This window comes from Chrysochloris asiatica, unplaced genomic scaffold (genome assembly GCF_000296735.1).
Source record: "Chrysochloris asiatica unplaced genomic scaffold, ChrAsi1.0 scaffold00154, whole genome shotgun sequence".
Taxonomy (NCBI): Eukaryota; Metazoa; Chordata; class Mammalia; order Afrosoricida; family Chrysochloridae; genus Chrysochloris; species Chrysochloris asiatica.
In genome coordinates this window covers 2,541,894-2,555,656 of record NW_006408672.1, presented here as the reverse complement: position 1 = coordinate 2,555,656, position 13,763 = coordinate 2,541,894, and the positions used below count along the sequence as shown (strand labels likewise).

At 39.6% G+C, this 13,763-nt stretch overlaps 1 protein-coding gene across 2 annotated transcripts in view; it reads right to left on the bottom strand.

Annotated features, from left to right (window-relative positions):
* Positions 1-11,861: 11,861 nt before the first annotated feature.
* The window catches only part of TMPRSS3 (transmembrane protease, serine 3), a 52,064-nt gene continuing 50,162 nt past the window's right edge, over positions 11,862-13,763 (bottom strand). For both annotated transcript variants that reach the window (XM_006870825.1, XM_006870826.1), the window contains one exon: positions 11,862-11,879. In XM_006870825.1, the coding sequence (XP_006870887.1) occupies positions 11,862-11,879 (18 nt within the window). The remainder of the gene's footprint in view (positions 11,880-13,763) is intronic.

Sequence of the window (13,763 nt, the reverse complement as noted above, 5' to 3'; positions counted from 1 at the left end):
AAAAAAAAAAAAAAGGTATTTGTAAATATTGGTCTTGCAAAATTCTATCATGCAATCTCCAGCATCATTTCTATCACCAAGGCCATATTTTCCAACTACTGATCCATCATCCTCTTTGTTTCTAAACTTCACATTCCAATCATCAATAATTATCAATACATCTTGATTGCATATTCAGTAAATTGCAGAGCCATGGTTAAATAAACTTTTTTAAATGATTCCGTGCATGAACTGGGACCCTTGTAGCCATACTTTTTTACTTACCCTCATAAGTCTATACTGTGATAGTGCCAAATTGCAGATACACTGATCTAAAGAACAGAAGAGAGGTCCAAGAAATAGACCCACAGAATTATGTTCAGCTGATGTTTAACAAAAGCAGTTTAGTGAAGGAAAGATAGATACCCTTTTCAACAAATGGTGCTAGAACAATTGGATATCAGAGCACCTCCCATGCCTCAAAAAAGAAACCCTTTAACTAAATCTCACATCTTATACATATGTACTTAAAAATTATCAGACACTTAAATGCAAAACTCTAAGACCTCTGGGAGGGAAAACATGACAAAATCTTCAGGATCCAAGGCTAGGCAAAGAGTTCTTAGATATAACACCATGAGCATGGTCTCTAGGAAAAATAAATAAAATGAACCTCATTGAAATACCAAGCTTCTGCTACAGGAAAGCCCATATCAAAAGCATGAAAAGATAAGCTACAGACTGCTAGAAAATATTTTACAAACACATATCTCACAAAGGACTTACATCTAGAATATATTTAAAAAAAAACACAAACCTCTCAAAACTCAACAATAAAAACTGTTTCAATTAGAAAATGAGCAATAGACATGAAGAGACATTTCACTGAATAGAATTTGCAATTGGCAAATAAGTACATAAAAAGGTGCTCAGCATCCTTAGCCATCAGAGAAATGCAAATTGCAGCCACAATGTGATATCACTACACAATTATAGGAATGGTTAAAAGAAAAACAGTAATACCATATGCTGAAGAGGATGCAAGGAAGCTGGATCACTTCTACATAACTGGTAGGAATATAAAATGGAAAATGGTAGAAATATGGCATTTTCTTGAGAAGTTAAATATGCAACTACCATATGACCCAGAATTTGCACTCATGGGCATTCATCTGAGAGACATGGAAGCTTATGGTCACACAAAAACTTGTGCACAATGGTTCAGAGCAGCTTTATTTATAATAGCCAATCACTAGGTTCAGTCAAGATGACCTTCTGCTGGTGACTGGTTAATCAAACTGTAGTCCATCTATGCTTTGGAATACTACTCAGCAATAAAAAGGAACCAGCTATCGATATGTACAACAACCTGAACGGATCGCCCGTGAATTACACTGGATGAAAAAAGCCTCTGCCAAAAGATTACATACTGTAGGTTCCATTTATATAACATTTTGAAATGGCAAAAAAAAAAAAAAAAAATAGTGGGGGTTGAGACTATAGCTAAGTCTAGGCATGAGCTTTTGTTTAGTGTTAGGGTTATGACTAGCACTAGGATTAGTTTTAGGGGCAGGGGGCCGGGCTAAGAATAAGGCTTGGTCTAGTTTTTAGAGTTAGTTAGTTTTATTTTGATTTATTTTTTTCTTGAAATCTACTTGATTTTCTCTTCATCTGGAAGCTCTATAACTACATTATTCCCTCTTTTAATTTTATATATTTTTTGTTACTGTTTCTGCAACTGATTCCCTGGCTGTATTTTCAGTCTTGTAGGTCTGGATTTTCTTTGAATATTTCCTTATCTAGGTTCAGTCTCTGTGATATTGTTATGTAGTCTCAGATTGTCATCTGATGTTGTTTCTTCTCTGTCCAAAGAATTCCTTTTAGCATTTTTCTTAAGTTTGGTTCTTTTTTCCTGATTGTTCTTCTAGCAGATGAATATTGAGAGATTGTTATTCAAGCTCAGTAATTAGGTCTTTCATTGATTTAATTCTACTTCTTTGCCTTTTCATTGTATTATCTATTTCTTGTTGTTACTCTCCTGGCTTTCTGATTGCTGTTTTGGTATGGTTCCCATTTTTTCTTCATTATTTTGTCAGTTTGTTTCCTGAGTTCCTCTAAAGTTTTGTCCATATATTCTATGATTTCATCTGCAGTTTTCTAGATCATTTGTTCAAAACCATTGAAGGTGCCTAGCTATAATTCTTTTTAATTCCTTATCAGGTAGGTCTAATACCATTTCTGGTGCTGTATTTTCTGACTCATTTATTTTGGTCATTCATTTGAGGCACTCTGTCTTGTTTCTTCATGTAAGCTGAAATCATCTGTTTTCTTCAAGACATTGTGGTGTCATATTTATATTTGATTGATGATTGTATATTGGTGTGTTCTAAGGCACTCACCACCTGTCTCTTTGTAGATGTGACAGAGACTGAAAGTGTAAACACAGTTACACTGTTTGTGTAGGGCAGTCACATGTCTCCAGAATCAGACGTGCTATATCCAGTGGCCAAGGCCAGGCAGAGAAGAAGCTGAGCAGGAAGAGGTACCATTGACTGCTGAGTTAGCAAGGGTGGGACTGGTCACATGCCCAACTACTAGGAGGACATGAGAATAAGGTAGAACTGTACCCTCTTCCCACCAGCCTCCAGCTATGTTTTGTGTACAAAAGCCTAAAATGGCTGTGACATTCCACGGTAGCCCACAGTCCACCCATTTTTCATCCGATGCCTTTTCCAGTCGACACTAATGTACCTATCTGTCCTATGTTCTGATGCTCAGGGATCCAGGGTGACCATCTGTATATATTTCACTCAATCTCCCATGTCTTTATTGCAGAGGGTCATCTCAGTGCATCTGCCTACTCTGCCATCTTGCCCTGGCTCCAACAAAATATTTTAAATGAAGAACAGATTAACAGTTTCCAGGAATCAAGGAGGGGGGCGGGGGGCAAGAGGTAAGTGAGTGTGACTATAAAAGGACAGAACGAGGGAGTCTCTCTCTCTCTCTCTCTTTTTTTTTAAAGTTTTCTTGTGAATTATGTGATAGTTTACATGGGAGAACATTAGTTTTGCATTCATCCTATAGTATATAATTTCATTGCTATGGTTACAATCCCCTCCATGCATCATCAACCAACCAAAGGGTATACACTACAAGCATGCCCCCCAGTCATCAGCACACAACCCTTCTCCCTCTCTGTGTCTAAAGTCCCCAACAGATCCATCTCTCCACATCATCGTCTCTGCCTCCATCTCAGGCATCACTGCTTCTCTGGGTAGGGTCCCACTCTCCACTCTTCTCCCTTGATGGTCCCAGGGCCCTCCGCTCTTACGCTGAAAAGATAATCACTCCCTCCCTTGCTGAAAAATGTCTACCTTTACAATTCCAACCCTCACAAGCAGTCCAGATAACAATTATTCACTATTGTATCCCAAGAGATCCATCCGGATTTTATTTCATCAGCCCCACCTAGACAGATTGTATACTACTCAGTGGAGATTCTACCTTCCTCTATGGCCTATGAATCTAGCTTCCCTCTTGAAAGCTTGTAAGCCAGTCACTTCTTGCCTTTGTAGCCCCCTCCATTTTGGGTAGCCAATGTCCAAGTTGCCCATCCCTGTCTACTTTGTGTATGGAGGGGGTGGGAATGATCCCCTGCTGTAAGGATTTGTTCCCTCTTTTGAGCTACTGCATCCATAGGTGTAGGTCAAATTCATCAGATTATATCAGATTTCTCTTTTTTCCCCTCTTCTTTCTTCTTCTGGTTGCGCTCTGATCATCTAGTCATTGAAGCCAGGTCAAGTGGGTGTTCTTGTGCAGATACCCTCTCTTCTTATCCACTGGACACTTCACTCTCCACTCTAGTCCTCTGTGGCTATGTCACTGATTCTGGGCCCAAGGGTACCCAGGTCTTGCCACTCTGCTGGCCAACCAGGTCTTCACCTGGTTTTACAGAAGTCCATTGAACATTGTAGGGCTTAGCTCACTGCTTAATTGTTGTTTTTCTCTCACTTCCCCTAATCGGAGCGTAGTCACCAATCAGAGCATGTATTCTCATTGAGTCTTAGACTTGGAAGGGGGTTTGCACTGAGGGGACCCGAACATTTGCCTTGATGTTTCCTGGGCAAGCAACTTGCCTGTTTTTGTAGTAACAGTCAGTCTACCTCTATTGTTTTGTATTTTTCCTGTAGGTCTTTCTTTCAAGAAGTATCTTCTGTTCTTCTAGACACTGAGGGAGTCTCTTGATGAAAGAAAAGTTGTGTCTTCACTGTAGAAGTAAATACCAGACCTTACAGAGACAATAATGTTGTATAGAACTAACAAACACTCACACACACCCACATACACATGGAATACAAGCAAAACTAAGAAAATATGAATAAGATCAGTGACTTATGTCGACGTCAATATTCTGGCTGTGAAATTATACTACAATTTTGCAAAATGGTATCCCCAGGGAAAACTAGGCCAAGTGTACAAGGGATCTCTATTGTTTCTTACAACAGCATGTGACACTACATTTATCTCACTAAAATTTTCAATAAATAAATGTTAATTCAATTAAAATGTTTTTGAAATCATAATTCTTATGACTGTATACCCAAAAGCAACTTTAAAAAATCATTTTTGTGGTTTTTGTTTTTTCAACAATCCTCTGTGTGGTTGGTGATGGTCTCTTCTGAGGGCATGCAAATAAGAACAGGAAGTGGTTATATTAAATCCTCAGCCTTTAACAGGGCCTCTACTCCCAATCTCTTCCAAAGCATAACTATGTCTAGAAGATAAGAAGGATAAAAATCATACAAGTTCACAACTCCCCACCACTTACAAAGGGCTTCCACATAGGGGTTCTTGTCTAATTTCTTACAGAATTGTTCTCAAATTTTCACAGCTGTAAGAACTCTGAGTGAGATAAAGACCTATGTGTTTTGCAATGCAATGAGTTGCAGACTCCAGAAACTCAGCTTCAGGGCCCTGATGCCTGCCTGGCTGTCTAGCCTGCTTCTTGTTGCTTGTTTTGAGGCTAATTCAATCTCTGGGTGGTGCAAACAGTTATTGCTGCTCACTCAGCTGCTAACCAAAGGGTTGGAGGTACTAGTGCATCCAGAGACACCTTGAAAGAGAGGCAGGTGATTTCCTTTTGAAAAATCAGCCATTAAAAATGCTATGCAGCATAGTTCTCCTATAGTTCTAATACACAGACAGTCGCCATGAGTTGGAATCCATTCCATGGCAATTGCTATTGTTTTAATCTCCAGGTAGCATAGCAGGAAGTAGTCCTGGTTCTGTTTGAGGAAAACCTACAAACTTCTCCAACCCTTCTTCCATGCAGGAAGATCTAGCAGGTCAGAAAGGAGATGCAATGTAGAGCCAAGGGCATGACCCCATAAAACAGTTTGGCAACTGTGCAGTGATCTGGGGAAGAAGGCCCATTTGGTCACTTTCTAGGGACTGCCAGGAGCCCTGGTGGTATAGTATGTTATGCAGTGGACTGCTAACTACAAAGTCAGTGGTTCAAATTCTCCAATTGTATTAAGGGAGACAGAGGAGGCTTTCTGCTCCCATAAAAATTTACAGCTTCAGAAACCCTACATAGAGTCGCTATGAGTTGGAATCAATTCAACAGCAGTGGGTTTGATTTTGCAGCTTGACATATAGTGGTTGGAGTCTTAATATGGCACTGTAGGTGGGTTGAACTGGTAGGTTGCAGTTCAAATCCACCAGCTGCCCTTTGGAAATCCTATACAGAGTCCCTATGAGTCTGAACTTACTAGACTGCATTTAACAACAGGGAGTGGTTTAAAACAACAACTGTTTTCTTAAAACAGTGCTCTCTGAGATGGGCATGCTAATCAGGAGCACTCTGTACTAGGGACTGTCTCTTCTCTTGTCCCTTTGCCCTTCCTTACTTATCATCCTTGGTGCCTCCAAGACACGAGCATGAAGTTGGGAACCATTAGTATTATAAAAAATTATAATATGCCAGCATGAACATCTCTTGCCCAGCATCCCTGCCTGGAGACCACCTAGTCTCTGCTGGACATTTCCAGGGACAGAGAGAAGAGAAGAACAATTTGCAGGCACAGGGTCAGTGTCCCTAGAAACTCCTTGTGCAGAAAGATGCCAGGTGGTGGTTCAAATGTGGGTGAGGACATAGCAAACCGGTAGTTTCTGTGCCCCTCTATTCACTGCTGTGCTCCCACTGAAGAAAGCAGGAGCAGACTTTTCTAGTCTACACCTAAGCTGGGACCGAAGGAAAAGGAAAATAATGTCAAAGACATCAATGTTCTTTCAGTTGTGGGAAAACAATATTTAAAGGAGCAAGAGCAGGGTTATAAGGTAGATGGGGTAAGGGTTCCCAATGAAATTCTTATAGAACAGCCCTTGTTACTCTCTAAGAACAAGAAGTTGCAAAATCCCTTGGTCCAACTTTCCTGGTCATCAATACAGTTTCCAAATTTCTTAAAACTTCATAAGAAGTCCTCATGGTTTTCTTGAGTCCTTCGAAAAAAATCTATTAAGATTATCCCTTTGGAATCCCTAAAACAGAGTCACCACGATCTTCTAAGTTGACCTCTCTGTCTTGAATTTAGTTGGTCCAACACTATTTTGGGAACCACTATTTTGATTGGACCTTTTAAGGTACCCTAATGGAATTCTGATATGGTGCTATAGGGTAAGCCCTGGACTTCTAACCACAGGGCAACAGTTCAAGCCCACCAGCCACTCCTTGGAAATCCTTGACAGGGTTGCTATTGAGTCTGAACTGACTTTAACAAGATTTGTTGTTGTTGTTGTTAAGTGCCGTCGAGTCGGTTCTGACCCATAACGACCCTGTACAGGGTTTCTGAGGCTGTAAATCTTTAAGGGAGCAGAAAGTCTCATCTTTCTCCCGCGGAGCAGCTGGTAGTTTCGAACTGCTGACCTTAAGGTTCGCAGCCCAATTCGTAACCGCTACGCTACCAGAGCTCCTTAATTAGAACAAGTGTATTAGAGAAAGAACTTATCTGTTGTCATCCATTAATTGTGGAGACGTGTTTAAACCTGGGGAAGAAACCCATACATGTATGATTGGAACCCTAGGAGCAATACTTTACTTACCCTTGTATAAAAGCCACCCTATTATGTGGATATATGCACTCATATACATTATCCCTATCATATTTACAACACTAACTCACACATGCACTTACACACTTACATGCATACCATAACGATATTTACTTGTGTTTTATTAACTATGAAAAAGCATTAGACTGTGTGGATCAAAACAAACTATGGATAATATTGCAAAGAATGAATATTGCAAAAAACTTATTTGTGCTCTTCAGGAACCTGTACATAGGCCAAGAGCCAATCATTCAAACAGAACAAGGGGATACTGAATGGCTCAAAACTAGGAAAAGTGTGCACCAGGGTTGTATCTTTTCACCTTACTTATTCTGAGCAAATAATCTGAGAAACTGAGGAATAATGAGGCATGAAGATTGGAGGAAGACTCATTAACAAACTGAAATATATAGAAGATACAACCTTGTTTGTTAGAAGTGAAAAGGACTTAAAATATTTACTAATGAAGATCAAAGACTACAGCCTTCAGTATGGGTTGTCCCTCAATGTATGTAAAACAAAAATCCTCACAACTGGACCACTAACAATATGATAAATGGAAGAAAGATTGAAGTACTCAGAAATTTCATTTTGCTTGGATCCACTATCAGCACTTACGGAAGCAGCAGTCAAGAAAAAAATTACATATTGCATTAGACAAATCTTCTACAAAAGATCTCTTTAAATTGTTAAAGAGTAAAGATGTCAGTTTAAAGACTTAGATGCAAGGATGGGAGACTATCACATCTTTACCACATTCTAAAACATTAATATGCTTTGAGCTGAGTCTGTAGCAAATAGGCATTTTTCACATTTAAAAAATCAACCTTAATATCCTATTCCAGACTAGATCTTACTGGCCCTGAGCAGAATTAAATTAATTGCAGAAATTGTAGTCCCAACATGTAATTTCAAGTGTCTCTCTGTGCAAATTATCCAGAGGTTGTGTTTGAACTACTTCTAAGACATTTTGAGGACAGTATGTAATAGTGATCCTGAAGCTTCATTTATTTCATTTATAATTTGCCTCTTCTATGACTGAATGGACAAGATTTTAGCAGCCATAGCTTTGAAGCATGACATCAATAATCTTAAACGTGTCGACCTAGACTTTGCAAGTAAGTAATATTTTGAAATATTTTTCCTTTAATGGTGTACTTTATTCACAACTAGAAAACGTTTACCTTTGTATACTTTTATTTTAACATTATGTTCTCTTGATGAGTTCTTATTTCAAAGTTTAATTAAATGAAAAAAAAGTAAATTATATGCATAAAAAAAAAAAAAAGACTAAGGTGTGCCTTATGTTATCGGAGGGACCAGTCCCTGGAGAAGGACATCATGTTTGGTAAAGTGAGGGTCAGCAAAAAGAGGAAGACCCCCAACAAGATGAACTGTTGATGTTTGGTAAAGTGAGGGTCAGCAAAAAGAGGAAGACCCCCAACAAGATCAACAAGATGATGAAGTGACAACAGCAATGAGATCAAATGTAACAACGATTGTGAGGACAGTGCCTATTGACAGTGTTTCGTTCTGCTGTGCGTAGGGTTGCTATAAGTCAAAAGTGACTCAATGGCACCCAACAACTATTTTTTAAAATATTTAAAAGGAAAACTATATCAGACACTGGTTGGCACTGTAGGGTAAGCACAGGACTGCAAACTACACAAGTCGGTGGCTCAAACTCACCAGCTGATTCTTGAAAACCCTGTATAGGGTTGCTATGAATCAGAATTGATTCCAAGGCACTTAACAGCAATATATAAATTACTAAAATGTCTAATGATAGAAGGGGGACAAAGGGAAGTAAGGAGAAAGAAAAGAGAGAAAGGAAAGAGGAAACAAGAGACACAGAGAAACATGTACAGAGAGGGTAGAAGGAGAGAGAGAGAAAAAAGAGAGAGAGAGAGAGAGAGAGAAGGGATTCTCTTGGTCCTATCTTAGACACAGGGCAGATGAGGGCTCTTCCACTCATTCATTCATTGGCCAACTCTGGTCATGGCCTTTCCACAGATGTTCTTCAGGTCTAAGTCAGCTAAGGGAGGCCAGTCCACCCTGTGTGTGGCATGTCGGTTTGACTGTTTCTTTGCATATTGTTTTTATTTTGGTATGCCGTACCTGGTCTGCATCCTGGGTACCCACCGACCAGCTTATGATCTTGAGAAAGTCATTTCCCTTCTCCCTCAATCCACTGTCTTCATCTACAACACAGAGGTAATGACAGTCCCTGTCTCATAGGGGGTTGTGAAGATCAAACAGGTTTACTTATGAAACATGCATAGAATGGGTCCAATACACTGTCCACACTGATTAATTACTGTCAGCAAAAACATACACATTTTAAGTATTAGACTACTAAGTTAAATGTTAGACTACCACCAGTTAAGTTAGAATACTAAAAGGTAGTAATTTAAACCCACCCAGAGACAACACAGAAGAAAGTCCTGGTGATCAACTTTGAAAAAAGACCAGAGTCTTGAAAACTGTATGGAGCACAGTTCTACTCTGCACTACATGGGGTCACCATGAGACAGAGTTGACTCAACAGCAACCAGTAATGTTTTTGGCTTGGTTTCTTATTGGCCAAGGCTTTTTCAAAGAAGATTGTAAGACATTAAGTGTCTCATAGCAAAACTCAGTAACAACTCAAGAAGGATGAAAATACAGTCAGCTGAAAATTTCTGCTTATCCCAGAGAAGCTAATCATGTTTTCTCAGTTGAAACTACTGTATATGACACTTGTTTTTATCTTTTTCTTTTCACAATTTGGATCAGCAATGCATGAGCTATCACTCTTTCAGAGAGAGATGGGCAAAACTACTTGAAAATAATCTTGTTATTTTCTGACATACACAGATGTCTGTGTAGTGACTTTGACATGGTGGATTGAATCCAAATACAGTTGTTAAGTGGCCAACTCACCGTTAGCATCTACTATGAACTGAATTATGTTCCCCTCCAAAATATGTGATGCAAATCCTAACCTCTGTGCCTGTGGTTATACTCCCATTTGGGAATGGGGTGTCTTTGTTATGTAAATAATTCCGGGTTGTTGTAGGATATATCTTGCATCAATCTCTTTTGAGAAATATAAGAGATTAAACAAGCAAGCTAGGAAGTAGGCATGGGGGAGTGGACAGCCAAGTCACATGGAGCTCTCCAAGGAACCAGGAAGTATTGTTGAAGAGACAATGACCTTCTTCTAGAGCCAATAGAAAGACAAAGCCGTCCTCTAGAATGGGCACCCTGAATTTGGACTTCTTGCCTCCTAAATTGTGAGGGGGAAAAAATAACCATATGTGGATGACTCTATTTGTTAGAGTCATCCACATATGGTATTTCTTACATCAGCACTTGATAACTAACACAGTACCCTTGTCTTCTCCAACTCCAATCTCCTACACATCCCAGGAGACCCATTGTCTTCTCATAGCTCCCTGGAGCTGCTTCTTTCCACAAGACACCTGAATTCATCTCTGTTCTCTCTTAAACTTACCCTTCTCTCCCATTGTTGCCTCAAAGCAAAGCCACTGGTTCATATTATGACTGATTTGTGAGAAAGCACCAATGAACAAGTAGCCCCTCGTGGGCCAGGTGTGTGTGTTATAGAAACTACAGAAGGTACATGGTTAACTTAAAGGGGTCTCTAAGTCTGCAGGTGCATGAGTGATTAATAGGACTTGTACTGAAGACAGGGAAGTCATTGTGCTCTTGATGATGTGTGATCTATTCTACCTGCCTTCAGTACATGCTGTGTGCAACTTCAATGGTTCCTGTCTTACCCCAGTATTTTACCTGTTCTTACTCTGCTCTGAGTCTTATGATAGAGTATGAGATAATCCTGATCTATTAAGAAATCTGTTCTAACAGAAAATTGAAAAATTCTTAAGATATATGTTATTGTTGCTAAGTGCCATTGAGTGGGTTCCAACCCATAGCGACCCTGTATAGGGTTTCCAAGGAGCAGCTGGTGAGCTTGAAACACCGACTTTGCAGTTCAAATGGCTTTGCAGTCTGGCACATTTATCCACAGCGTCACATCATAGATGAGATAAAAGTAAACAAGCCTCTGGAACTAAGCTCATGATTGCAATTTAGATGAGTAGTTACTATTCATCCCATCAAACTCCAATTAATGAATGCATTAGAAGATATAATAACTTCTTTGGGGGAAAAAAGGACAATAATACATCAAGCACTGAAACCTATAAAGAAATAATGAAAATAATCATTAAAAGGAACATTTAATAGCATAAGCTCCCCACTTATGAAATAAGATGTTAGAAGTAGAAAATGTTGGTTTGGTTCTTGTTCCTAGAGATAAGAATGTGCTGAGAGCTAAATTCACAGTGACTGTGCTCATGTCGCTGAGTGTGGAAGCTTGTTTCACCAAGTGACTGTCAATCCCTTTTCACATGACTTTTGCCTGTCTTATCAGTAATTTTGGACAACCCCTGTAGGGAAACTGAAATGAACAGGTGGGAAAGGTAGTATGTGGAGGAATTTCTGCTTTTGTTCTTAGTGAAGGTCAGAAAGGAACTTCAAGTTCATTTTAGTCCAATGCCCTAATGGTTTTTTGGAGGTGTAAGAAATCGTCGATCCTAGGTATTGAAGAATGGAAAGATGCTCCTTCCTGTGGCTCTGCTATTAATTCCAGAAAGCAAGCCACTAATGGCATATGCCGCTGTCCAAAGTCTTCAACATGAATTCATGGAGAGATGAGCTGTCTCCACCATGGCAAGAGCACAAAGTGATGGCTGTCCCTTTCCTCTTCAAGTTTTCAGGTCCCTCTAAAAATGAAAGAATAGGTGTTATCTTTTTTAGATCTTCATGCCATCTTTCCAATATTATGGTTAAGTGGACATATGCACTTTATTTTAGGTAAAGTCTCTGGCTGTTCTTGAAGGAACATACATGATTAATGGGGACAAAAGTGGTCTCTGAGAGAGCTGCAGCTCTGTGTGAATGGATCCCAGACAAGTGCAACACATCTACATTTTCATCATTGATCTGAGATTTCTCCAACATGAATATGAAAGACTATAGAACAATTGATGCATTTAAATTATGGCTTTAGGTAAGAATATTCAAAGTACTGTGGACTGCCTGAAGAACAAACATATCTGTCTTAGAACAAGTACAGCCAGAATGCTCCTTAGAAGCAAGGATGGCAAGACTTCATCTCTCATATTTCAGACAGTCCCTGGAAAATGACATCATGTTTGATAAAATGGAGGGTCAGTGAAAAAGAAGAAGAGCCCCAACAAAATGTATTGGCACAATACCATCAGCAATAAAGCCAAGCATAATAAAAATTGTGAGGATAATACAGGAAAGGTCAATGTTTTGTTCCGTTGTGCATAAGGTCATTATGAGTTGGAACCAATTCAACAGAACCTAACAACAACAGCAGGTAGAGAAAAAGGAGTCTGGTTGGTGCAAATGGATAAGTGCTTGGCTATAACCCAAAAGGTTGGTAGTTTGAATTCACTCAGAGACGTCACAGAGGGCAGGCCTGACAATCTGCTTCGGAAAGATCACAGTCACCGGAAACTATAAAACACATGTCTACTCTGATGCACACGAGGTCACCATGGGTCAGAACTGACTTGATATCACTGGTGATGATGTTGTTGTTGTTGTAGTTAGGCACCATAGAGTTGGCACCGACCCATAGTGACCTTATGCACAACAGAACAAAACACTGCCCGATCCTAGGAAAACTTCACTACTGTTGCCATGCTTGAGTCCATCGATGCTGCCACTTGGCCAATCCATCTTATTAGGAGACTTCCTCTTTTTCTCTGACCCTCCACCCTACCAAACATGATATCCTTCCTTTTCCAGTGACTGGTCCCTCCTGACAATATGTCCGAAGTATGACAGATGAAGTTTGGCCATCTTGGCCTCCAAGGAGCACTCTGGCTGCACTTCTTCCAAAATGGATCTATTGGTTTTTTTGGCAGCCCATGGCACTTTCAATAGTCTCCTCCAACACCACAACTCAAAAGCATCAATTCTTCTACCATCGTCCTTATTCACTGTCCACTTTTGCATGCATATGAGGTTATTGAAAATGCCATGGCTTGGTCAGGCATACCTTAGTCTTCAAGCTGACATCTTTGCTCTTCAACACTTTAAAAAGGTCTTGTGCAGCATATTTGTCTAATGCAATACGTCATCTGATTTTTTGACTGCTGCTTCTGAGTGTTGATAGTTGATCCAAGAAGAATGAAGTCTTTGACAACTTCAATCTTTTCTCCATTGCTAAAAATGGTGTTTACTTGTCCAGTGGTAAGGATTTTTCTTTTCTTTACATTGAGATGTAATCCATACCGAAGGCTGTGCTCTTTAATCTTCATCAGTAAATGTTTTAAGTCCTCTTCACTTTCAGCAAGCAAGGTTGCATCATCTGCATATTGCAGGTTGTTAATGAATCTTCCTCCAATCATGATGACATGTTTTTCTTCATAGAACCCAGATTCTCAGATTATTTGCTCAGCAGACAGGTTGAATAAGTATGGTGAAAGAATACAACCTTGTCACACACCTTTCTTAATTTTAAAACATTCAGTGTTCCCATGTTCTTTTAGAACAACTGCCTCTTGGTCCAGGTACAGATTTCTCATGAGCATGATTAAGTGTTCTGGAATACTCATACTTTGCAATGTTTT